This window comes from Borostomias antarcticus (assembly GCF_949987555.1).
Source record: "Borostomias antarcticus genome assembly, chromosome: 9".
NCBI lineage: Eukaryota > Metazoa > Chordata > Actinopteri > Stomiiformes > Stomiidae > Borostomias > Borostomias antarcticus.
Window position 1 is genome coordinate 2,579,926 of NC_140242.1, and position 27,981 is coordinate 2,607,906.

Sequence of the window (27,981 nt, forward strand, 5' to 3'; positions counted from 1 at the left end):
GACCGAAATTTGACACTAATTAAGAGAAAACAAGTAAGTCCATAATGGGGATAGTTGGAACTTTCTAAAATTATTCTGTATTGCTTTCTTTGACAAAAACACCTCAAATTGAAGACAGAATAGAGTACATATTTCTCTCAGAACTTTGCTTAACCAGGTTAGAATCTGTCGAGGTTGAGAGCGATACTGGTTGATTACAGGACTAGCAGTGATGTGTCTGGGTAATATGAGTTCCTGGGTGAACCTCCTCTTCATCAGTGATCTGGTGAATAACCAGCTGTTCTCCTATAGGACTGAGCTGCTCAGTCAGACTGAGGAAGATAAATATAATAATAATAACGATAATAATAATTATATACTGCTAGGTATACTGTAGGTCTATTGTGCTGTGTTGTAAAGTACTTGTATACAGTAGCTACGACTACTGTTGTATGTTTAAAGTGCTGTATAACAGTATGCTTGCTGTAATATAAATTGGTATATAACCTATTGAAGGAGCACTGTACTGTATTGTATTGCTCTGCTATTGATGCAGGAGCCAGTGCACTGTGGCATCTTGTAAAACTGAAGTTACTGTATGTGTAGGAGTACTGTACCATGATAGGAGTAGCCAGTGCACTGTGCATATTGTAGCCTACCTTTTAGCCATATTATCATCATATTGCTCAAATGTCGCATGCTTGATTAAGATAATAGTCAAGTAGAAATGAAATAAGACCTATTAGGGGACTGGAGAGGGATTGTTGTGTATGCTGCCTGTGACAGAAATCATCAGCACTAGCCTGCTATTTTCCCAGTAGCGCGCCAGATAGACACTCAAAACTGACCAGCAGACTGGTAGCTTTGACCAGCAGCTTTGCTACCTTCTCATCCTGTTCCTTTCTCTCCTCTTTTCTTACTGCTGCCTTTATGTTTGCAATACATGATGACTGTTCACTCTGTGTGCAGATGTGTTCAGCTTGTTAGTCTCTTGACGCTCAGACGCTTTGCACCTAAACTAGCTGTATACAGTAGCTAGGTATGGGCCCACTTTTCTGTGTTGTAAAATGCTGTATAGCTACAGTATGCTTGCTGTAATATAAATTGGTATATAAGCTATTGTAGGAGCACTGTACTGTGATGTATTATATTGCTCTGCTATTAATAGCAGTAGCCAGTTCACTGTGACATCTTGCAACACTGAAGCTATGTATAATAGTGCTGTGCCATGATAGTAGCCAATGCACTGTGATATTTTATGATCACTGTACTACAGTGTATTGACTGCATGAATGTGACCCTGTGTGACTGACTGGTTGTCCCTGTGCCCCCCTGACCCCCCACAGCCTTTAGGAATGAGCCAGCCCTGGGAAACGGCGATGAGGGCAGCTCTGAAGGACCATCGGGAGAGAGAGACGGTCCGGGTGGAGGAGCGCCTGCAGTACGTGGCGAGAGACATGAACCGCCGGATGGCCGAGTTTAAGAGGGAGGTGAGGGAGGAAGACCTGCAGAGGAGGAGGCAGGAACATGAGAAAGAGGTCAGGAGCCAGGAGAGAGAGAAGGACCTCCTGACCAGGGAGTTGGACCAGCGCATGAACAGGTTCAAGGTGGAGTTGAGGGAGGAAGAGGAATTGAGGAGGAGCGAGACAGCCAGGATGATAGATACATGCCTGGAGGAGAAAGAGGTCAGGAGCCAGGAGAGAGAGAAGGACCTCCTGACCAGGGAGTTGGACCAGCGCATGAACAGGTTCAAGGTGGAGTTGAGGGAGGAAGAGGAATTGAGGAGGAGCGAGACAGCCAGGATGATAGATACATGCCTGGAGGAGAAAGAGGTCAGGAGCCAGGAGAGAGAGAAGGACGAGGGGAGTTGGACCAGGGAGTTGGACCATCGCATGAACTGGTTCAAGGTGGAGTTGAGGGAGGAAGAGGAATGGAGGAGGAGCGAGACAGCCAGGATGATAGATACATGCCTGGAGGAGAAAGAGTTCAGGAGCCAGGAGAGAGAGAAGGACCTCCTGACCAGGGAGTTGAACTGGTTCAAGGTGGAGTTGAGGGAGGAAGAGGAATGGAGGAGGAGCGAGACAGTGAAGATGATGGAGGAGAAACATAAAAAGAGCCAGAAGAGAGAAAGGCAAATGGAAGATTTTCAACTGGAGATCGTGAAGGCCTTCATGACCAGGGAGTTAGACCAGAGGATGAACAGGTTGACTACGGAATTGAGGGAGGAAGATGAGGGGAGGAGGATCGAGACGGCCAGGATTATGAAGGAGAGAGAGAGAAGGATCCAGGAGACAGAGAGGCGAATGGAGCAGAAGCACCTGGAGAACGTGATGGCCGTCATGATCAGGGAGTTGGACGAGAGGATGACCAGGTTAAGGACGGAGATGAGGAAGGAGGATGAGGGTAGAAGGTGCAATATAGACAGGATGTTTGATAGCTCTGTTCAGCCTCTCTCTGGGGAGCAGGCAACCAGTGACCAGCCCCCATCTAAGACATCTGGGGGCATCTGTGCTCACCTCAAAAAGATGAGGCGTAATTATGAGATGAAACAGCAGGAAAAGAATGAGAAGAGGAAGGCCATGAAAGAGGAGAAACAGAAAAAGAAAGAGGAGAAAGAGAGAAAGCAGACAGAAATGAAAATGCAGAAAGAGAAGATAGCTGTAGAGAAAACCGAGGAGTTCATTAAAAAGTGCAAAGAAGAGGAGGAGAGGAAGAAGGCAAGGAAAGAGGAGGAGAAAGAGGAGAAAGATAGAAAGCAGAAAGAAAAGGAAATGGAAAAGCAGAAAGAGAAGATGGCTGTAGAGAAGTGCCGGGAGAAGACCGAGGACATGAACAAGTGCAAAGAAGAGGTTGAGAGGAAGCAGGCCTGGAAAGAGGAGAAAGAGAAACCGAAAGAGGGGAAAGATAGAAAGGAAAAACAGAAAAAGAAGACGCAGGAGGAGAATAGGACCCTTATAGAGAAACTGAGACCGCAAAAGCCCAACCAGTGCAAAGGTGAGAGAGAGAATATAGGCACACAGTATACCTTTAGCATCACCTGTGTTTTCTTTACAGTACTTGAAAACACACAAGCAAAATCAATGACTGACAATACTGTGGATGAGGTTATGTGAATCTATTTGTAATGACAGTCACTGACCCAGATGTCTGTCTTTGTCCTCTTGCAGATTATATTTTTGGCAAAATAAGAGCACTGACATCTTGAATCGCAGAAAAGGATGACATTTCTATAGGTAATACTCAGATGTGGGGGTAAGTCAGACTCAACTTTGAATTTTCATCATGCTTAATTTTGGAACCAGTGTAGAAAAACATTTAAGGTGTCATTTCCAACAAGATTGAGGATGCACACTCATTCAGTGATACAAGAATGCCAGAACCAAGGATCAAGGTCAAGGTCAAATTACGTAGCACATGCTCTTCATGTTCTGCTTGAGTGCCACCTGTTGGAAGAATGTTCTCTAGTTCCAGACTTGTGTGGAGAGCTCTTTCCTGGCATCATTTATGTCCTTGCTACTCACTGGTTGGGTGATATATCAGCACCACACATCTCTCTAGCAGTAACACTGATTCTTCACTGACCTCACTTGGCATTGCGATTCATTGAAAGCATCATTGACCAATGGGGAGCTTTCGTTATTTCCCAGGCAGTCTTCTTCTGTCTTCCACCAACCAATACTGAAGTTTCACGCCCCGTTGAAAGCATGAAGGACTGGGAGAATGCAACAGTGTTGTGTTCATTGTGGCAAGAGCCATTGGTATACAGTTAGGTCCATAAATATTTGGACATTGACACAATTAATCATTTTGGCTCTGTACACTTCTGGATTTTAAATGAAACATTCAATATGTGCTTTAAATGCTGAATTTCAACATTAATTTGAGGGTATTTACATCCAAATCAGGTGAATGGGTTAGGGTTAGTTAATTACAACAAATTGTATATGTGGTACCCCCCCTCCCTTTTAAGGGACAAAAGTAGTTGGTCAAACTAACATAATCATAAATCAAATTGTAATTTTTAATATTTGGTTGCAAATCCTTTGCAGTCAATGACAGCCTGAAGTCTAGAACCCAAAGACATCACCAGACGCCGGGTTTCGTCCCTAGTGATGCTCTGCCAGGCCTCTACTGCAACTGTCTTCAGTTCCTGCTTGTTCTTTGGGCAGTTTCCCTTCAGTTTTGTCTTCAGAAAGTGAAATGCATGCTCAGTTGGATTCAGGTCAGGTGATTGACTTGACCATTGCAGAACATTGCACTTCTTTGCCTTGAAGAACTCTTTGGTTGCTTTCACAGTGTGCTTCGGGTCATTGTGCATGTGCACTTTGAAGTGCTGTTCAATGAGTTTTGAAGAATGTGCTGAATATGAGCAGATGATATTGCCCGAAACACTTCAGAATTCAGCCTGCTGCTTTTGTCAGCATTCACATCATCAATAGATACAAGGGAACCAGCTCCATTGGCAGCCATACATGCCCACTCCATAACATCACCACCATCATCATGCTTCACTGAGGAGGTGGTGCTTTGGATCATGAGCAGTTCCTTCCCTCCCCTACTCTTCTCTTCCCATCATTCTGGTACAAGTTGATCTTTGTCTCATCTGTCCATAGGATGTTGTTCCAGAACTGTACAGGCTTTTTTAGATGTGTTTTGACAAACTCTAATTGTGTCTTCTTGTGTTTGAAGCTCACCAATGGGTTACATCTTGTGTCTTCTTGTGTTTGAGTCTCACCAGTGGGTTCCATCTTGTGGTGAACCTTCTGTATTTCCTCTGGTGAAGTCTTCTCACACTTCTCTCGAGGCCACGCCTAATGTTTTTGCTATCTCTCTGATGGGTTTGTTTAGATTTTTCTGTCTAATGATGACTTGATTCACTGATAGTAACAGCTCTTTGGATTTCATATTGAGAGTTGATAGCAACAGTTTCCAAATGCAAGTACCACACTTGAAATAATCTCTAGACCTTTTATCTGCTCCCTATAAATGTAATAATGAGGGGATAACACACACTTGGCCATGGAACAGCTGAGCAGCCAATTGTCCCTTTCAAAGGGGGGGGGGGGGTCACATATAAAATTGTTAGTAATTAATATACCGTTCACCTGATTTGGATGTAAATACCCTCAAATGAAAGCTGAAAGTCTGCACTTAAGGCACATCCTGTTTCATTTCAAATCCATTGTGGTGGTATACAGAGCCAAAATTATGACATTTGTGTCAATGTCCTGCTGATATGATAGGTGACACAAGCCCTATTGGCATGAGACTAGTATTACCTGGGCACCTCTAGTAATTTGATCTTAAACTTCACTGAATACGAGTGATTTATCCCGTGCTAATGCGCCGCACTAGGAGCCTCATTTATAGACGCTGTGTACAGAGAACAAAGGCATACGTACGGCACTTTCTAAGCAACCATCTGTATTTATTAAAAAATGAACTTGACGTGAGAACGTCGGATAATGTGCGGTTCTCCATGCACACTCTGACGCCTGCGTAAGTAAATTTCTGGAGAAAGTGCAAACTGCGACTGATGGCAGACAGATGAAAGTCGAAAAGTTGTGACATTGATTGGCCCCTCCTATACATTGTGTAAAATAAATTGACATTACCTCTCCCTTATAGGCCTACCTCTCAATTATATAGGCCAACTCCCTGAATATGACCCGACGTGTGGCGTTTATATCAGCAATTCTGATGCGGAGACAGCTTGTTTTTAGAAGTTTGATTGTGCTGTACTATTGAATAAATATTAGGGCGTGTGAATGTTTCCATGAATAGGCCAACGTCTGTCAGTGTCCAATATTGTCACTCTTTTGATTAATATTATATTGTATATCAAGAGATTATTATAGTAATATATACTATTTTAAACCCCGCTCTCCTCACCTCTAATGGGCATGATTTAGGATAATAGATCTACAAACGGAGATGTTTGTTTTGCAAAGAACCCCTTAGTTATGTTGTACAGTAGTGTAATCCTGAATAATATTTGGATCTGTAATCAGATCTGTAATTATTGAACAATATTTAGGAATTAGATTGTTCATGTGTGAGTCAATGATCACAATAAATTAAAACAAACCACTGGGTTTAATTAGGAATAGGGTACAAAACCGCGCCACCAACACGTTGGCCTACAGGTTTGTGTTGGCTCATAATGAACAGGATAGGCTTAATCATTTAGCCGAGCCAAATCATTTACACAATACTTGCATGTTATGACATTCTCACAAACAATAAGGCAAACCGTAGGAAAAATTGCTTTGGAACTGATGCAGTTTTCAACTAATATTGTTATCACAGTGACACGGATTGGGATTGAACTTTGATCTTCAGTTTACGAGACTGACGCCTTGTCATTCAGCCACCATGCCAGTCTTGGTTTAGTCACTGCTGCAAGAGCTTCTATTTTACACAGAAATCACCAGTATTGTCGTCATGCAGTCACTATTTTTGAATGGATGAAAGGGGTGGTTCATTGACCATTTATAGGCAATTGTTGGCGTTAATTAGGGGGTGACAAAGATGGCACACTCATGTGCACCAAGTTTAAGGTTGATTGTGATTTATAATGGGAAACTGGCGTTGAAGTGGCGTAAGTCACTGTGGGACGTGATGCGCTCTGTTATGAATCTGATTTTTTTGTTTGTATTTTTTCAAACTTGCTTAAGTAACAGTGTTGGGAGTAACTGATTACAAAGTAACATTTTATTGTAATCAGACTGTTTCCAGTAACTTTTAATGTAAGGGATTACATTAGAATTTTCAGTAATCAGATTACAGTTACTGACCTAGTAAGAATGGGATTACTTTGAGATACCTATGATGCTCCCTTTCATTTGGTTGATATGCGCATGCGGTCTCTGTAGTCATGGCTGAACTGACTGTTATGTGATCAAGGTCGAGATGTGCTGGTGTAGGATCAGATTTTATTATGTCTATTATGATCTAAGATGCAAAACCGATCCTAGATCAGCACTTCTATGATTCGTAAAGGAAAGATCTGGTTTTAGAAAGTCACTCTAAAGCAAAGTTATTAGTAATCTGATTACTTTTCAGGGAGAGTAATCAGTAAAGTAATCTAATTACTATTCAGAGAAGGTCATCAGTAACTTTACTTGATTACTTTCATTGAGCAACTTGCCCAACACTGTTAGGTAAGCAAGCTTAATAACGTGGATTCACCGCACAGTTTTATCAATGAAGCCCTAGGTCATCTCTAAATCACATGAGGTTCCCATGTAACACTAGTCCCGTGTGAAGGCCGCCTATGGGCACCATGAACAGCGGGGGCAATTCCCCAAGTCTTAAATTGCATGTTGAGACGAATGAATGCTGCCATCAACACCAATATGCAGCAGCATCGCTCTCATGGCAGCAGATTGTGATAATAGCTACAATTTGAAGCCTGTGTCACCAAAAACACAATAACATTGCGCTGTGCCAGTTAGTTCTGGCTGGCATAATGCATCATCACATTTTTCAAATTTATATTACACCTTAACACAATAATACATTATAATAAGCTATAGCAAGCTTTTTTTGTCACAGTGAACAAAGATCTAGGCTAGTTCACCACTTATGATCACTATCAAGTCCGACCATGTGTGGAGTAAGCGAAGACTGCCATTGGCAACATCATCAACTTGAGAGAAGAGCTGAAAATGTAGAGGCAATAGCCATCAGATGTCCAATATAGAAAAAGAGAACAAGAGAAGAGTGCTAAAGACAGAGGTATGTCATTTCAGTTATTTCTTAACCATTGTTTTATTTTTAACATATTACTGAAATATTATGCTATTTAACTGCCATCAATATGTCAGCAAAACATTATACAATATGCTATAAAGTACTTTGTTTCACTTTGGTTGTGACATGAGATGGAAATTTGAGTTTAATAATACAATTTGTTTAGTATATACAGTAGTCTATGAATAGAGGCAAGCTAGTCAACACTGAATGAATCATGCGCTCTGCAAATGCCCCACATCTTCCTTTGTCCAGCCTGAGGAGACACACACACACGTGCTGAGACACATGAACCACTACCAACTGATCCTGCTGAGACAGATGAACCACCAACTGATCCTTCTGAGACAGATGAACCACCAACTGATCCTGCTGAGACAGATGAACCACTACCAACTGATCCTGCTGAGACACATGAACCACTACCAACTGATCCTGCTGAGACAGATGAACCACCAACTGATCCTTCTGAGACAGATGAACCACCAACTGATCCTGCTGAGACAGATGAACCACTACCAACTGATCCTGCTGAGACACATGAACCACTACCAACTGATCCTTCTGAGACAGATGAACCACCAACTGATTCTGCTGAGACACATGAACCACTACCAACTGATCCTGCTGAGACAGATGAACCACTACCAACTGATCCTTCTGAGACAGATGAACCACCAACTGATTCTGCTGAGACACATGAACCACTACCAACTGATCCTGCTGAGACAGATGAACCACCAACTGATCCTTCTGAGACAGATGAACCACCAACTGATCCTGCTGAGACAGATGAACCACTACCAACTGATCCTGCTGAGACACATGAACCACTACCAACTGATCCTTCTGAGACAGATGAACCACCAACTGATTCTGCTGAGACACATGAACCACTACCAACTGATCCTGCTGAGACAGATGAACCACTACCAACTGATCCTGCTGAGACAGATGAACCACTACCAAGTGATCCTGCTGAGACAGATGAACCACTACCAAGTGATCCTGCTGAGACAGATGAACCACTACCAAGTGATCCTGGTGAGACAGATGAACCACTACCAAGTGATCCTGGTGAGACAGATGAACCACTACCAACTGATCCTTCTGAGACCGATGAACCACTACCTACTGATCCTGCTGAGACAGATGAACCATTACTAACTGATCCTGCTGAGACAGATGAACCACTACCAACTGATCCTGCTGAGACAGATGAACCATTACTAACTGATGCAGCTGAGACAATGAGGACAGAATTTGTTGGGAGAAGACCATATCAGATAAAACCTGATACCATACTTCTAAGCAGAGGTGTCGGGAGACGTTGCCACCACCTTTACTTCAGCAGAACCTTTTAAAGATTGTTTTTAGCTCTCAAATAAAAAATAAAGAATATGAGTGGGGGATGAATGGGGAGTGGTGTGTCAGGGGTGAAGCTGGAAGAAAGAAGGTGACTGTACTGTATATGTACCATTTATACTGATGGTTGCCTTTGGTGTCGAAACAAAATTCTACTTTTGCTGTATTCTTATATCAAAGTATATAATTGCTTACTTCCTGGAAAATGGTAGGTCATGTGCCATTACGACACCAGGTACCTTAGATTTTTGGCATAATCAATAATAATAATAATAACAATAATCTCACGACATCCACCCTGTCAATCAAAACGAAATAAATTCCTCTAAACGTTATGTCCCGCCTCAAGAGTTGAATATTCCGCCCGCTTGACTACGTTCCAATGGAATTCGTCTAAATGAATGTCCCGCCCTTGCAGCCTGTTTCAGGTGGAAATACGTCAAACTACGGAAGCTAGGTGATTCCTAACATCCATTTCTGCGCGACTTTAAAGCTACACGAGATAACTCGGCACTTTGGCAGCCCCTTTGGTCGTGATAAAATTGGCACTGCGTTTTAAGACACAAAAGAAGCTCAATGGAGAAAAGGGGTGTGTGTATGTGCATGAGTGATTGAGTAAATGATGATTGAAAAAGAATAAGAGGGCGATCACACCTGGGAAAGACGCTAGAAACGAGACACTAGTAAAACCATTGATTTCCTATGATATGGCGCGTCTGACTGGCGTTCCGGCGTCTTTTTCGACGGGCGTCTTTCAAGCGTCTTTTCTTGTTGACGTGCGTTTGTAGACGCTGAATAAAAAAATTATTGAACTATTTTCAACTTTTGAGTGTCAGACGCGAGAAGCGCCATTTCGTCATCGTCATATTTGGCCCAGGCGTTTCAAGCGTTCAAGCGTTCAAGCGTCTTTGAAGCGTCCGCGTTTCTAGCGTCTTTTCCAGGTGTGATCGCCCCCTAATAATGATAATTATGTGTGTATCAGTACCATTTTCAGCGCATTTCAGAGCATTTCAGCATAGTTTAACAATACTGTGATAATATTGATAACCATGGTAATTTTGGTCACTATAACGAAGGTTACTGTCGTAACCATGGTTCTATGAACTAAGGGACTATACTAGCCCAGACTCTAATGGGATTTCTTCCGACGGAATGTTCTGGGCCAGCCCTAGCTCTTAAAAAAACCTGCTGGACTGGCGCTCAAGGGAATAATGGTGCGTTCCAGGCAACCCGTAACTCGTGTTTTTCCTACCTCCTACACGTGAAAATGCTCTGGAATGGCAGTCAAACCCGTAACTTCCCACCCGGCAACTGGTAGTACATCGAGCTGTACGAGTTCACGGGTGGGAAGTTACGGGTTTGAGGTCGGAAAAACACAAGGTACGGGTTGCCTGGAACGCGGCATAATGTTGCAGATGGATAAAAGAACACAGGATGAAGGTATGTGATTGTTGAATCTGAAACTTTATCCATAAGAACATGCTTTTTTTTTTTTTTGCTTGCTAGCTAACCTGAGTAGGATTGTAAGACTTTGCTTGTTAGCTACCTACCAGTTTTCTTGCAACATTAAAGATGTCTTTTGATTTTGTAAGATAGCTAACAGTTTTCTTGAAACAATAAAGTTGTGTTTTGGTTGAATTAAACTGAACAGAGCCTGTAATTGTAATGTGACAAGCTGGCTAGAAAGTAATGTATGCATAATTAATTTTAGCTGAAACATTTTACATGCTAGCTAATATGAGTAGGACTGTGTAATAGTATAACATTTTAAATGTCTAAATTGCCCCAATAGTTTCAGGTTAACAAACAATTTGCTTTCTAGCCATGTTAAATGTTGAATTGTATTTTTCTAGATGTGGACATACTGTACATATTTGGATAGCTGGATAATTTACATATTTTGATAACATTGTCTTTATGTATTTAATAAATAGGCCTGATCATACGTCTAACGTATAACTATGTAATGTATTGGTGAGCCTATATGTAATCATCCTAATCTAATGTCTCTTATCTATTCAAGATATCCCCACCAGGATCATCCACCTGGTCATGCTGACGGAACATCATCACACTCAATCTATTTAATAAACATTGTTCTCAAATGAACTAAGATTTTTGCTCATCCATTTGTCCATCTCTAGTGTGTTTGTGCATGTGTAAATGTGTGTCTGTGTGTGTGTGTGTGGGGGGGGGGGGGCAGGGCATGGAAGTCTTTCTCAGAGGTGAATGATGCTTTCAATGAGCTATACATACCAAGCGAGGTCCGTGAACAATCAGTTACTGCTTGAGCGATTTGTGGTGCTGATGTACAACCCAACAAGTGAGTAGTACGGCATGAATGATGTCTTGAAACAGCTATCCACACAGAAGTCTGGAACTAGAGAACATTACTCCAGCCCAGGTAATACTCGAGCAGAACATTAAGAGCACTTGCTACATAATTTGACCTTGACCTTGATTCTTGGTTCTGGCATTCTTGTATCACTGAATGAGTGTGCATCCTCAATTTTGTTGGAAATGACACCTTAAATGTTTTTCTACACTGGTTCCAAAATTAAGCATGTTTGAAAATTCTAAGTTATTGTCTGACTTACCCCCACATCTGAAAATAAACCTCATGGTAAGTATTACCTATAGAAAATTAGACCCAAAGGGCCACAACAGCAAATTCTCCAATCCGCTGAACTCCCCACACCACCGTGACCACAGCCTGTTCTTGCTGAACTCTCCACATCATCCCAACTACGGTCTGTTCTCCAACCTGCTGAGCTCCCCACACCACTCCAACCACGGCCTGTTCTTCAACCTGCTGAACTCTCCACCCCACCTCAACTACGGCCTGTTCTCCAACCTGCTGAACTCTCCACCCCACCTCAACTACGGCCTGTTCTCCAACCTGCTGAGCTCCCCACACTACTCCAACCACGGCCTGTTCTTCAACCTGCTGAACTCTCCACCCCACCTCAACTACGGCCTGTTCTCCAACCTGTTGAACTCTCCACCCCACCTCAACTACGGCCTGTTCTCCAACCTGTTGAACTCTCCACCCCACCTCAACTACGGCCTGTTCTCCAACCTGTTGAACTCTCCACCCCACCTCAACTACGGCCTGTTCTCCAACCTGTTGAACTCTCCACCCCACCTCAACTACGGCCTGTTCTCCAACCTGTTGAACTCTCCACACCGCCCTAAATACATCCTGCTCTCCAGCCTGCTGAATTCTCCACACCAGCCTGACCACGGCCTGTTCTCCAACATGCTGAACTCTCCACAGCATCCCAACCATGGCCTGTTCTCCAACCTGCTGAATTCTCCACACCATACCAATGGCAGCCTTTTCTCCAACTTGATGAACTCTCCACAGCACCACAATGACGGCCTGTTCTCCAACTTGCTGAACTCTCCATACCAACCCAATGACAGCCCATTCTCCAACCTGCTGAACTCTCCATACCAACCCAATGACGGCCTGTTCTTCAACCTGCTGAAGCCTCTAAACCACCCTGACAACAGCAAATTCTCCAATCCGCTGAACTCCCCACACCACCGTGACCACGGCCTGTTCTCCAACCTGCTGAACTCTCCATGGCACCACAATGACAGCTTGTTCTCCAACCTGCATTACTCTCCACACCACCCTGAATACGGCAAGTTATCCAACCTGATGAACTCCACATCTGGTAAAATGATGGTATAGGCTATACTAACTATAAATGTCATGCTTTTCTTATAAAATACATTTATTGCACCGGTACCCAATTTCAAGCTAAAAAAAACTTTTTTTTATTCAGGTTGCAGAGATCCCACCCACCCCGACCACAGCCTGTTCTCCAACCTGCTGAACTCTCCATACCAACCCAACCCATATCAACCCAACCAACCCAAACCACCAACCCAACCAACCCACATGCTGAACTCTCCATACCAACTCAATGACAGCCTGTTCTCCAACCTGTTGAACTCTCCATACCAACCCAATGACAGCCTGTTCTCCAACCTGCTGAACTTTCTACAACACCCTGACAACAGCAAATTCTCCAACCTGCTGAACTCTCCACACCACCCCAATGACTGCCTGTTCTCCAAGGTGCCAAACTCTGTACAACACCCCAATCACAGCCTGTTCTCCAGCCTGCTGATGTCTTCACACTGAATTGCGGCGACGGCAGCATTGACCTTCGACCCTGAGGGCCCCCGCGACAGGTCGCCGATCCCGCCTACACCTGCTCTCCAACCTGCTGAACTCTCCATACCAACCCAATGACAGCCCATTCTCCATCCTGCTGAACTCTCCATACCAACCCAATGACAGCCCATTCTCCAACCTGCTGAACTCTCCATACCAACCCAATGACGGCCTGTTATTCAACCTGCTGAAGCCTCTAAACCACCCTGACAACAGCAAATTCTGCAATCTGCTGAACTCTCCACACCACCGAGACCACGGCCTGTTCTCCAACCTGCTGAACTCTCCATGGCACCACAATGACAGCCTGTTCTCCAACCTGCATTACTCTCCACACCACCCTGAACTAGGCAAGTTATCCAACCTGATGAACTCCACATCTGGTAAAATGATGGTATAGGCTATACTAACTATAAATGTCATGCTTTTCTTATAAAATACATTTATTGCACCGGTACCCAATTTCAAGCTAAAAAAAACTTTTTTTTATTCAGGTTGCAGAGATCCCACCCACCCCGACCACAGCCTGTTCTCCAACCTGCTGAACTCTCCATACCAACCCAACCCATATCAACCCAACCAACCCAAACCACCAACCCAACCAACCCACATGCTGAACTCTCCATACCAACTCAATGACAGCCTGTTCTCCAAACTGGTGAACTCTCCATACCAACCCAATGACAGCCTGTTCTCCAACCTGCTGAACTTTCTACAACACCCTGACAACAGCAAATTCTCCAACCTGCTGAACTCTCCACACCACCCCAATGACTGCCTGTTCTCCAAGGTGCCAAACTCTGTACAACACCCCAATCACAGCCTGTTCTCCAGCCTGCTGATGTCTTCACACTGAATTGCGGCGACGGCAGCATTGACCTTCGACCCTGAGGGCCCCCGCGACAGGTCGCCGATCCCGCCTACACCTGCTCTCCAACCTGCTGAACTCTCCATACCAACCCAATGACAGCCCATTCTCCATCCTGCTGAACTCTCCATACCAACCCAATGACAGCCCATTCTCCAACCTGCTGAACTCTCCATACCAACCCAATGACGGCCTGTTCTTCAACCTGCTGAAGCCTCTAAACCACCCTGACAACAGCAAATTCTCCAATCTGCTGAACTCTCCACACCACCGAGACCACGGCCTGTTCTCCAACCTGCTGAACTCTCCATGGCACCACAATGACAGCCTGTTCTCCAACCTGCATTACTCTCCCCACCACCCTGAACACGGCAAGTTATCCAACCTGATGAACTCCACATCTGGTAAAATGATGGTATAGGCTATACTAACTATAAATGTCATGCTTTTCTTATAAAATACATTTATTGCACCGGTACCCAATTTCAAGCTAAAAAAAACTTTTTTTTATTCAGGTTGCAGAGATCCCACCCACCCCGACCACAGCCTGTTCTCCAACCTGCTGAACTCTCCACGGCACCACAATGACGGCCTGTTCTTCAACCTGCTGAACTCTCCACAGCACCACAATGACAGCCTGTTCTCCAACCTGCTGAACTCTCCACAGCACCACAATGACGGCCTGTTCTTCAACCTGCTGAACTTTCTACAACACCCTGACAACAGCAAATTCTCCATCATCATCATCAGCATCATCTTCATCCGCTTATCCAGGGTCGGGTCGCGGAGGCAACAGTTCCAGCAGGGGGCCCCAGACATCCCTTTCCCTAGCAGCATCAACCAGCTCTGCCTGGGGAATCTTTAGCCGCTCACAGGCCAGTGCGGAGATGTAGTCCCGCCACCTAGTCCTGGGTCTACCCCGCGGCCTCCTCCCAGCCGGACACGCCTGGAACACCTCCCTAGGGAGGCGCCCAGGAGGCATCCTCACTAGATGCCCGAACCACCTCAACTGGCTCCTTTCGACGCAAAGGAGCAGCGGCTCTACTCCGAGTCTCTCCCGGATGACTGAACTTCTCACCCGATCTCTCAGGGAGACCCCAGCCACCCTCCAGAGAAAACTCATTTCGGCCGCTTGTATCCGTGATCTCGTTCTTTCGGTCATGACCCATCCTTCATGACCATAGGTGAGGGTGGGGACGAAGATAGACCGGTAGATCGAGAGCTTTGCCTTTTGGCTCAGCTCTCTTTTCGTCACAACAGTGCGGTAAAGCGACTGCAGAACCACACCAGCTGCTCCGATTCTCCGGCCAAACTCCCTCTCCATGGTTCCCTCACTTGTGAACAAGACCCCCAAATACTTGAACTCCTTCACTTGGGGTAAGGACTCATTTCCTACTCGGAGCGGACAGGCCACCGGTTTCCTGCTGTGAACCATGGCCTCAGATTTAGAAGTGCTTATTCTCATCCCAGCCGCTTCACACTCAGTTGCGAACCTATCAAGAGAGTGCTGGAGGTCGCAGGCAGCTGATGCCATCAGGACCACATCATCTGCAAAAAGCAGTGACGTGATCCCCAGCTCACCGAACTGCAAACCCACCTCCCCCCGGTTACGCCTCGATATCCTGTCCATGAAAATCACAAACAGGATTGGTGACAAAGCGCAGCCCTGGCGGAGGCCAACACCCACCGGAAAGGAAGACGACTTACTGCCGAGGACCCGGACACAGCTCTCGCTCTGGGTGTACAGGGATTGGATGGCCCTAAGTAGGGACCCCCTCACCCCATACTCCCGCATAACCCTCCACAAGACCTCTCGAGGGACCCGGTCGTAAGCCTTCTCCAAGTCCACAAAACACATGTAGACAGGTTGGGCAAACTCCCAAGCCCCCTCCAAGATCCTTGCGAGAGTGAAGAGCTGGTCGGTAGTTCCACGACCAGGACGAAATCCGCATTGTTCCTCTTCGATCTGAGGTTCGACTATCGGCCGGACCCTCCTTTCCAGCACCTTGGAGTAAACTGTCCCTGAGAGGCTGAGTAATGTGATGCCTCTATAATTCACACACACCCTCTGGTCCCCTTTTTTGAATATTGGGACCACCACCCCAGTCTGCCACTCCTTCGGCACTGACCCAGACTTCCACGCAATGTAACAGAGGCGTGTCAACCAAGACAGCCCCTCTACACCCAGCGCCTTCAGCATTTCTGGACGGATCTCATCAGTCCCTGGGGCTCTGCCACTGTGGAGTTTTTTGACTACCTCAGTGACCTCCTCCAAGGACATTGACGACCCCCCATCATCTTCCGGCTCTGCCTCGATCGTAGAGGGTGGATTAGTTGGGTTCAGGAGTTCCTCAAAGTGCTCCTTCCAACGCTCAACAACCTCCTCAGTTGAGGTCAGCAGTGTCCCCTCCTTGCTGTATACAGCTTGGATGGTCCCCCGCTTTCCCTTCCTGAGGTGTCTGATGGTCTTCCAGAAACACTTTGGTGCCGACCGAAAGTCCTTCTCCATGGTTTCTCCGAACTCCTCCCACACCCGCTGCTTTGCCTTGGTCACGGCCGAAGCCGCAGCCCTCCGGGCCAGTCGATACCCTGCAACTGTTTCTGGGGTCTCCCGGGCTAACATAACCCGGAAGGCCTCCTTCTTCAGTCGGACGGCTTCCCTCACCACCGCTGTCCACCACGGTGTCCGAGGGTTACCGCCCCTTGAGGTACCTATGGCCCTCAGGCCACAGCTCCCAGCCGCAGCTTCAGCATTGGAGGCTTTGAACACCGACCACTCATGCTCGATGTCCCCAACCTCCACAGGGATGCCTGAGAAGCTCCGACGGAGGTGGCAATTGAAATCTCTCTGGACAGGCTCTTCCTCCAGACGTTCCCAGTTCACCCTCACTACACGTTTGGGTTTTCCAGGTCTGTCCAGAAGTTTCCCCCGCCATCGAAACCAGCTCACCACCAGATGGTGATCAGTGGACAGCTCTGCCCCTCTCTTTACCCGAGTGTCCAAAACGCATGGCCTCAGATCAGATGATACGATAACGAAATCGATCATCGACCTTCGGCCTAAGGTGTTCTGATGCCAGGTGTACTTGTGGGCATCCTTGTGTTCGAACATGGTGTTTGTTATGGACAAACCGTGACTAGCACAGAAGTCCAACAACAAAACACCACTCGGGTTCAGATCGTGGTTGCCATGCCTCCCAATCACGCCCCTCCAAGTTTCTCCATCATTGCCTACGTGTGCATTGAAGTCCCCCAGTAGGACACTGGAGTCCCCTGCAGGAGCCCCCAAAAGGACTCCACTCAGGGTCTGCAGGAAGGCTGAGTACTCTGAACTGCTGTTCGGTGCATAAGCACAAACCACAGTCAGAGTCCCCCCCCCCCACAGTCCTAAGGCGCAGGGAGGCGACCCTCTCGTCCACTGGGGTGAACTCCAGCACAGAGGCGCTCAGCTGGGGGCTAGTTAGTATAGCCACACCTGCCTTACGCCTCATACCGTGAGCAACTCCGGAGAAGAACAGGGTCCAACCCCTATCCAGGAGTTTGGTTCCGGCGCCGGTGCTGTGCGTGGAGGTTAGCCCCACCAGGTGTAATTGGTATCGCTCCACCTCCCTCACAAGCTCCGGCTCCTTCCCCCCCAGCGAGGTCACGTTCCATGTCCCCAGAACCAGCCTTTGCCGCCCGGGTCCGGTCCGTCGGTGCCCCCCGCCTTCACCGCCACCTAGTTGGCAGCGCACCCGACCCCGACAATTCCTCCCGCGGGTGGTGGGTCCATGGGACGATGGAGGAGGAGATGGTGCTTCCACGTTGCTTATTCGGGCTGGGCCCGGCCGGGCTCCGTGGTAAGCCCGGCCACCAGGCGCTCGCATGCGGGCCCTCCGTCTGGGCCTGGCTCCAGACGAGGGCCCCGGGCTTCCTCCGGGCCGGGTCTCTCTTCCTTTTTGGTGTTCTGTCATCAGGGTTTTTTCCTGTAACCCCAGGTAGGGGGACTAGGGGGTACTACCACTTGCCCAAGGTGGACCCCCAGACTAGTGGAGGGAAGGAGGCGTCTTACTTCTCCATTCTAGTTTTGCAACTAGCCACTGCCGCAAGCAAATTCTCCAACCTGCTGAACTCTCCACACCACTGTGACCACGGCCTGTTCTCCAACCTGCTGAACTCTCCACACCACCCCAATGACTGCCTGTTCTCCAAGGTGCCGAACTCTGTACAACACCCCAATCACAGCCTGTTCTCCAGCCTGCTGATGTCTTCACAATGAATTGCGGCGACGGCAGCATTGACCTTCGACCCTGAGGGCCCCCGCGACAGGTTGCCGATCCCGCCTATGCCTGCGCCCCCTGCCGACAGTCAGCCATAAGCAGGCGCTGCTCCACCACCAGCAGTCAAGCTGCAGCGATCTGTAGAACCCTGACAACGACGACAGCCCTCCTGTTCTCGACTCGCCCACTCCCGGCTTTGAGGCCGCATGGTCCCCCGCCTCGGATGCCTCCAACAGGCCCGACACCACCACAGACGGCCCCGGCCGTGCTGCACTATACCCATGCTTGTACTACGGTGGGAACTTCCGCTCTCCTGCGGGCCTCAACAGCCACCAGAGGACCTACCACGTCAAGGAGTGGCTCCTGGAAAATAGGACTAGGTCCGCTAAAGTCAGACAAGGAGGTAGAGGAGGAGTAGGAGGAAGGCCGCCTCTGACGACCAACGGCGACGCCAAGCAGAAGCTCCTGGCGTGCCGCTCCGGCGACATGGAGTTCCTGAGCACGGCCAAGCTCTACCTGCACTGCAAGGAGAAGCACAGCCAGGAGAAGGACATCCGTCGGGGTGATGGCACCTGGCCGCTGATCATCAAGCAGCGAAAGGGCGAGATCCTGCCAGATCAGGCACGCCAATCACAACTGTTTATCTAATATGAGTCGGGTTTGATACAACGACTGTCCCTACCTGATACGAAGACTAACCTACCTTTCGTTGCTTGTGATTGTTTGTAGGTCTATCCAATTGCATCCAGAGGCATTTTGGTCTGCCACCAGGTCTGCGGCAAGGTCTTCCTGCACCACCTGTCCCTCCTGGCCCATACCAAGCTGCACAACCTCCAGAGTCAGTGCCAGGTGGCGGCGGCGGGGGTGGTGTCATCAGGGGCGTCGAAGGCCCTGATGACACCAAGCTGCACAACGCCCCAAACTGGCAGAGAAGAAAACTGTTAAAATGTTAAGCGAAACTGTTGTTGGATGGAGACGGGGTGACGGTGAGGCCGGGGCCCGGGAGGCCCAGAAAGGAGGCAGGAGGAGAAGGGTGAGTTCCTGTGCCTGTCGTGCGCGGAGGTGTTCCCCCCATAGTCGGCCTTGCGGCAGCACGCCAAGCTCCACCAGACCAGCCACGCGCAGGAGGCAGTGCAGTGTCTGCAGCTCGGACATGTACGTTGTCTCCAAGGGGCCCGGGGGCCAAGCGGCAGAGGCTGCACCACTGCGGGCCCTGCCCCCTTCCTGGATTCTTAGTGTAGCTGCAAATTGATTGTTGTTCATTTTCATTGTAATATCAGTTGCAAATAAAGGTTGTTTTCAACAAATATGTGGCCCATCATGCATCAAATCATAAATGGGATGTTGTTGAAATTGAACTGACAAGAAATGTCATCTGACTGGCTGTTGTGTTGATTTGATTGTAATGTACGCTGAAGTTGAAGATGTTGCTTCTGCTATAGGTATGTGTCCATTACATGATCGTAGATCCAGTAAAGCTACCTTTCTCTTGAGGGTTGAGATGGTGTGGTGTGCCCCTAGTGTGGTGGTCTGCCCCTGGGATCCAGACTTGATATGCAATAACAAGCAGTAAAAGCAACCTTCATTCTCTTCTGGTATTGCTTGATTATCTTTCAGAGAATCCAAATAGAACTAAACCAAAATCAGATTCCTAGTGATTTTTTGCTGTCTATTCCTACTGTTACTGTGAAAAAGGTATACGAAGATGTATAGAGGTTATAAAGTGTCTACTTTGGAAAGAACTTTTGTATATGGGGTTTAATGTCTTTTTTGGGATGTACCTCAGTCAAAAGATATTCTCTTATTAAAATATTATTTTCGTTCAATTTCATTGGTGGTATTAATGTCAGTCAGTAACAGTATATTGCCCAAATCGTTCTTTTGTAAATGTGTAGCCTCGCGTCACCAGGCTCTCCTCCTCCTACTTGCTGTTTTGGACAGACAAAAGTGTTCGATTCTGATCGGCTCTCTAAGTTGTCAAGCTCAAGTTAGAAGCCAATCAGAAATTTAAGGAGGAGATCCTTTTGCGGAGATCCTGAAAGTCTGGCATCGCGAGACTAACTCCCCAAACCTTCTTGGCTTCTCAACTGAGCTGATAAATGCTTTCAATAAAATGTTTTCCATGACATCAATGCCCCCTTCTACCACAAAAAGTGTACATGTTCCTAGTATATGGAACATTGTGTCACATGGGTATCAGCATAGGAGAGAGGTAACAAGCCTTTCAGAATCGTGCTAAGAAAACATACACAGTATATTTACTTGACACATATACTGGGCAGACAGATTCCAGATCAGATAATGTTGTAATGTTCTTTTTATTCCCCTATCCCCTGTATAGACTATTGATGTAATGGTATAGTGTTTTAAGCATCACCACCACCATGATGCAGCACCAACACCCTATCATCAAATGCTGTCATCACACTTCCTGTCTACCTCTGTGGGGAGCCGTGTCAGTTTTAAAAGAGCAGTGTTCGGGTTGGAGTGGTTATCTCCGTGCCTCTTCTCCCTGGGTTCACCATGTCATTTGTGGAAACTCTGCGACAATGGGACGAAGCGATGGCCTCGGTGGACAAAGGGGACTTGGCAGCCGCACTAAAAGTTCTCCTTGCCATTCAGGATAAAAACTCCAAAATCTCTTTCAACATTGGTTGTCTCTATTTGATCAATGAGGACTTAGTTGCTGCAGAGAAGGTAAGATATAATTATTGCCAAATATCTGATAATTAGTATTGTGTTTTGCATTATTCTAAGTGAATCTTTTTTTTTAAAGAACTCAACTGAGGTTTTGGGTGTGTAGCGATAAGTTATTTTTCACAAATATGCAAGTCATGAAGAAAAGGGAAGTAGTGGGCTACTCAATAGGTGTGTACATCTTTTGGAGGAAGTCACTGAGCTTTCATGATGTCGCAGGCGTTCGACAGCAGCATACGCAAGGATGAACACCTGGCCATCGCCTTCTTTCAAAGAGGAATAACTTTCTACAAAAATGGCAGGCAAGGCATTCTGACCATATTCAAACACTACTTTCTAACAAGCATCCCACATTTACATTTAAAATGCACAAGAAATTTGCTGTTCAGACAAAGCACTAACTAAACAGTAGTTGTGGGGAATATTTAATCTCATATGTTAGACAAGCATTATCAAATGCATGGTTGTTGTCCTCAGGTACGAGGAGTCTTGTGCAGATTTCCAGCAGGCCTTTAAGAAGCTGAGGGGGAACCAGCTCATTGACTACCAACCTCTTGGTCTTAGATACAAGTTATATGCTATTGAGGTGAGTGCACAAAAATAGTTTTGCTATTATCATCGATTGGTCCTTGGAACAAGTTATATTTTATGTTTTTGACACTTCAAAATGGTGTTGCTGGATAGAAGACAGAGACAAACCAATTTATGCAGCAGGATATATTCCCACTCTTCCAGAGATCCATGTAATACAGACTCTCCTGTACACCCCTGTTGCACTATGATTAAATTGAGATGAGTGCAGCTCTCCTAAACAATATAGGTGAAACTAAACACATGAATAGGCCTACCAAATTGCTAATGTCTACCATTAACCGTTGGAGCGAAATTTCAGCTGTTCATGTTAAATACATTTTTGTTAAAGGTATGGAATTTAAAGGGGTTTGGTAAAACAAATGACTGGTTAAGCCACAGAAATAGAACGGTCAGCCTCCAGTCTTGATAGCATGAGGAATGCATGTGACATCTTAGGTCTATTTTCTCCCAGGTTCTTCACAACATGGCGCTGAGCCATGCTCAGTTGGGCCAGTGGGAGAAAGCTCAGGAAAACCTCCTAAAGGCACTGAATGTCAGAACAGAGGCCAAGCTCAACCACATCGATAGAGCTCTGGAGTCCATACTGGTTAGTGGACTCCCCAGTGATCATTATAAGTCTGTCTTTATTCAGTCTCAATAATCAGTGCTACTGTAGGTAGTAGTAGTTGGTAGCCTGGTTGTATTCTAGTATAGCAGGAAATACTTGGATGAGGTTTGCTTTATCATGGTATTGCTGTTACAAGATAATGACGTCTTAATGTGTGTGTCGTGTTTCTCCTTTAGAAGCGGAAGCTTTTCAAGCCTGTAGAAGTTCCTGTGAAGGTGCTCTTTAAACCAAACAAGAACTATGTCGCTGAGCTGGAGAAGAAGGATTATCTGGGCAAGGCCAAGGTCTCACTTTAATCTCTAAAGAAACCTGTCTATTCCATAGAGTATATATATATCATAACTAGACTTTGATGTTTGGTGTTGATACTGGCATCTGTTCTTGAATCAGTTGGCCAGCTGGATGAGTGGGGGTTTCCTGTATTGGTGCAGGAAGCACCAGAGACTGTCCAGTGCATCACATGTGGCTCATGAGGTTCACGGCAGCTTCTATTGAACTGCACTCTGGCTCCCAGCGCAGCAGGAGTTCCTCATATAACACCGTGTCCTAACTGCGACGCGACGCGAGCAACAGAACGCGACATCGCAGCTTGCTGTCCTAACTGAAACCGTTAAATTTCCTGTTCTGTTACGTCATTTGTCTATATTCCCAACTGAAGACAGTTAAAGAACGAACGCCTGTCAACGCGAGCGACAGGAGGAAAATAGGAACAGGGCGAGCGTCAACAGGGCAGTTAAAACGTCGTGCTGCGTCGCTCGCGTCCAGTTCATAACAATAGAAAACAAACAATGGAACGCATTTTGTCGCTGACGCTCGCTCGCGTCACGTGTAGGACACGGTGTTAGACATCTCTAAAGCTTCCTTCTTTCTCCATTACTTGAACTGCTGATTAGGTGAATGCTGAAGGAACACACAGCCTTGTGGTGCAGCGAACACAATAATGTAGTCACTCTCCGTGTTCCTGTGTGCAGGTGCTTGCCTCCATCATCCCTGAGGACCAGTTCTCTGGATTTGCTCCATTGCAGCCGCAGGTGAATCAGTTCTTCAGTCCTTCAACACTAACCTCTGCAGAACTATAAACAATCTCATATTAACTACCCATCTGTAACCCTAACCAAACGTCAGCACTACAGGTGAACACTAATAGACTGAAGTCAAAGCTCTGTCACCTTAAATTAGTTCAAGTTCAAGGCTTTTATTGTCATGTGTATTTATAAAATACAATGAAATGCACTGTGCCGGCACTCTCAGACATCAAGACATGACTTAAGACATAAGACAGTAAGACATGACATGTACGTGTTACAACAATGATGGAACTTTCACTCTGTGAACAGGTTGAAGATATTCCTGCCATTCCAAAAATGCCTGAGGTTCTAAGGTACAGTTGTCACTTTGATATTGTATGAACACTGTATGAACATAGTCACTGGCCATACAAGATTTATGGTTAGGGTTAACCCATACAAGAGTTTGGGTTCCCGCTTATATACATGCGCAGGGAACCAGGCTGGTTAGATGCCCGGAGAGAGAACCAAAGCAGGTCAGGCTTGGAGCCCTTCCCAAGAACAGGTCATGACCGGCTGTACAACCACCTCTGAGCCAGGGATCAGGCCTTGGCGACATTCACAAACAAAACAAAAAAACAGAGTTAAAAGTTGACGTATTGCTGAAGCTACTGAAACGTCTCATCAGAGGGCTTATGCCATTGATATGAACACTCATATCTCATATCATACCATATCATCATACCATACTCAGCTCATAACAGTCCTCAGAATGATGTCCTCTCTGCCTCCTGCAGAGCGTTGGAGGGAGAGCCCCACACTGTCCTTTTTGAGTTTGTCCCAGAGACGAGTGATGAACTAGCGGTGGTACCTGGAAACGTTGTCTTTGTGCTCCACAAAGGGGCTGATAACTGGGCATCGGTCCTGTTCAATGGGAGAGTAAGAGCACCACACAACCCACACATCATTGACAAATTAACATTTGCCTCTTCAATTACACTTATTAAGTGCTGTCAGTCAATTAAACAAATTAATCGAGTTGATTAATCATGATTAATCACAAGTTTAAAATACTAGTGTTTACTTGTATTTTGGGGGGAGATAAAACAATTAGGCATGAGTGTGATAAATAATAAAGAAATGCATGACTATCATATACGTACCCCCATCACATAAACCAGGCTGGACCTGGCCTGGTTTTTACTCAACTTGCTTTGGTGGAAAGACAGTTAGGTTAGGCTACATCACTGCAATATGTGCACACAACTTCTGTTTTATCTAAACTACTATCTGGAAGCTTTACTTTTACTCAACTTGCTTTGTGGAAAGACAGTTACATCACTGCAATATGTGCACACAACTTGGAAAGACAGAGTAGCTTAACACTGCGTGTTATCTCAGCGAGTGTTTCCCTGGCTGAATTAGCTACTGAAAGGCATGTGAAAGTATAGACTATATATATATATAGTTCAGAATCAGAATTTGATGCTTCTTAAACATTCCAAGAGTTAAAACCCAAACATGAGCGACAGCCTTCTGTTACGATGCTACCGACAGCTGGAACAAACTCCCAGAAGAGATTAGAAATGGCCAAAGTCTAACCATTTAAAAAACGAAGCCAAAACATTCACGTTCTGTCCCATAATTCATGTAATTATTTTTTATTTGAAACTTTTTTAACTGCTTTAACTATTGTCAAAAATTATTACTGTAAATATTGTTTAATTATTTTATTTTTTTACTTTTCACTATTCTGTGAAGCACTGTGAGTTGCATCTAGTTGTATGAATATGTGCTACAAATAAACATCTTCTGTAGTAATACTTGGTCTTTAACGGTACTTTTACTTCTGTATTTTACAATATCACTTAGCGGGGACTTGTTCCTTTCAACTATCTGGAGCGTCTGGAAATAACCTTACAGTCTACACCAGAGCAGGTAAATAACCTTATAGTCTACACCAGAGCAGGTAAATAACCTTACAGTCTACACCAGTGCAGGTAAATAACCTTACAGTCTACACCAGAGCAGGTAAATAACCTTACAGTCTACACCAGAGCAGGTAAATAACCTTACAGTCTACACCAGAGCAGGTAAATAACCTTACAGTCTACACCAGAGCAGGTAAATAACCTTACAGTCTACACCAGAGCAGGTAAATAACCTTACAGTCTACACCAGAGCATGTAAATAACCTTACAGTCTACACCAGAGCAGGTAAATAACCTTACAGTCTACACCAGACCAGGTAAATAACCTTACAGTCTACACCAGACCAGGTAAATAACCTTACAGTCTACACCAGACCAGGTAAATAACCTTACAGTCTACACCAGACCAGGTAAATAACCTTACAGTCTACACCAGAGCAGGTTTTTTTGTGCTCTTCTCACTAGTGGCACCACAGCTATGTAACACATATCCCAATGCTTTCATGACCACTGCAATGAATTCAAAGCAGACAGTGCTTCTTACAAGTGAGGTCTAATAAATCAATATTGAGCATTGTAATGGAAGTGTTTAACATTAACACCACAGATTGAAATTCACTTAAACATTAAAAATGGCACTCTCCTTGCTTGAACATGAATAATATACTAAGGTCTTGTTGAATGTATGTTGTTATTTCTTAGTTGTGTATCCACTAGGACCTACAGTAGTGTTCTTGTCACTTTGTTCTATAGGATGTCAGTGAGGATCAAATCTCAAAACCTCCCAGGAGAAAGACCCCAAGCATACCTGATACAGAACCTGGTAAACTGTTTACTTTGTACGGCAACCCTAACAGTGTATTAGTTCAGATCTAGAGATCTGGTAAACTGTGTTCTCTAACCCTAACAGTGTATTAGTTCAGATCTAGAGATCTGGTAAACTGTGTTCTCTAACCCTGACAGTGTACTCACCTAGTTCAGATGTACGTGTCTCGTCTTGTTTTGGGTTTCCAGCTGCTTCAGCTCCTGAGGCTGCAGGCCATCGAGGCTCCACGGTACGACTTCTGTTCACAGCTACCTGCTGCATGTTCACAACTACAGTCGGAAAGGAAACCACTGTTTTAAAGATTTCATCTTTTGTCATATTTAATGACAGGCTGGTGTTTCCAGTGACGAAAACTTGTGTACAGTGAAAGTGCACTTCACATACACCATAACAATCTGCATAGCCCTCGGTGTTCCCTACTCAACACTTGTTGAGAAGATAGCAGAGAAACTGCACCTCCCTGCAGCTTCAGTCATCCTGAGGTATCTGCTGTCAACTGTTGCTAATAATTATTAAGACATCTACAACGTATTCATGTTAACTAAATCTTCATAATCTGCTTTCAAGCTATTACCAAACGGAAAGAAAGATTGTGATTGACGAGGACATGCAGATGGAGGACGTTTGGAGTTGTGTCCACAACAGCCGTCTAACTTTGTGGTGTACAGTCAAGGAGGTAATTCAGTTGTTCAAAGGCTCATGTTATTCACATATGGCTATAGGCTACTTTGTTTGCAACTAATAATTGACATAGTAATCAAAATTCAAACCCACAAATGTTATTAATGATACTGTACCAATTGTAGCTGTTAGGATTAAGAGAATACAGGCAGTTGTTCTAGTCTTGCACAGACAACAAACTGCACCATAAAACCTAAAAGAGACTGGAATGTTTAGGATGTAATAATAGATATGGTTCTATTGTGGGGTGATTAGGAAGTGATGATATGGTTCTGTTGTGGGGTGTATAGGAGGTAATGATATGGTTCTATTGTGGGGTGATTAGGAAGTGATGATATGGTTCTGTTGTGGGGTGTATAGGAGGTAATGATATGGTTCTGTTGTGGGGTGTATAGGAGGTAATGATATGGTTCTATTGTGGGGTGATTAGGAGGTAATAGATATGGTTCTGTTGTGGGATGCTTAGGAGATAATAATAGATATGGTTCTGTTTTGGGGTGATTATTAGGTAATAATAAATATGGTTCTGATGTAGAGTGATTAGGAGGTAATAATAGATCAATAATGGTTCCGTTTATCCAAGAAAATGAGCATCCAGCAGCCAGGGCAGAGTCGCTTGGTGGCTGTTCATTCCTTCGAGTCATCAAACCCAGAGGATCTTGAATTCCATGAAGGGGACACCATCATATTAATCGCCAAAGGTGACTTTTTCAATCTCTTCATAATTCTTCAAAGGGTTGCTTCCCTTATGTGTCTGAAATGAAGTCTCACTTTACATGTTTTCCTTTCAGTCAATGAAGACTGGTTGGAAGGTCAGTGCAAAGGAAAGATTGGCATATTCCCAGCATCCTTTGTGGAAGAAGCACCTCTGAATTAACATGTTCAGACCAACAGGCCAAATGGGAAAATACTCACCAGAAAAATTCGGGTTTTCAACAATTAGTACTTTGTTTTGCTTCATGTTTTCAGGCAGAATCTAAAAGAGTAGCAGACATCATCTTTGCAACAGCAACATTTCCCAATATTTTCTGTGCATCTCACTGCTTTATCTTAAATTCGTAAAACATCTCTCTACACTCTACTTGCCTGGCTGATTCTCTAGCTATTTTATAATCTGTTTACTCTTTAAAGGTAAACAAGACAAACCTAGAAACCTGCTGAATGACATTTAACAGTGGTCACCTCCTCCCTTATTTATGTACTATAGAGCGTGTCAGTGAGGT

General features: G+C 45.3%; 1 protein-coding gene across 1 annotated transcript; it reads left to right on the forward strand.

The window, feature by feature from the left end:
* Positions 1–20,938: 20,938 nt before the first annotated feature.
* Positions 20,939–27,940, forward strand: ncf2 (neutrophil cytosolic factor 2; the record flags this gene model as incomplete). Its single annotated transcript, XM_084443516.1, has 15 exons — positions 20,939–21,112; positions 21,332–21,414; positions 21,590–21,698; positions 22,158–22,292; positions 22,490–22,597; positions 23,285–23,344; positions 23,651–23,694; positions 24,118–24,259; positions 25,193–25,258; positions 26,005–26,074; positions 26,266–26,306; positions 26,408–26,559; positions 26,645–26,753; positions 27,342–27,459; positions 27,550–27,940. The coding sequence occupies 15 exons, from the start codon at positions 20,939–20,941 to the stop codon at positions 27,633–27,635; spliced, it is 1,497 nt and encodes a 498-aa protein (XP_084299642.1). The 3' UTR covers positions 27,636–27,940.
* Positions 27,941–27,981: the final 41 nt, after the last annotated feature.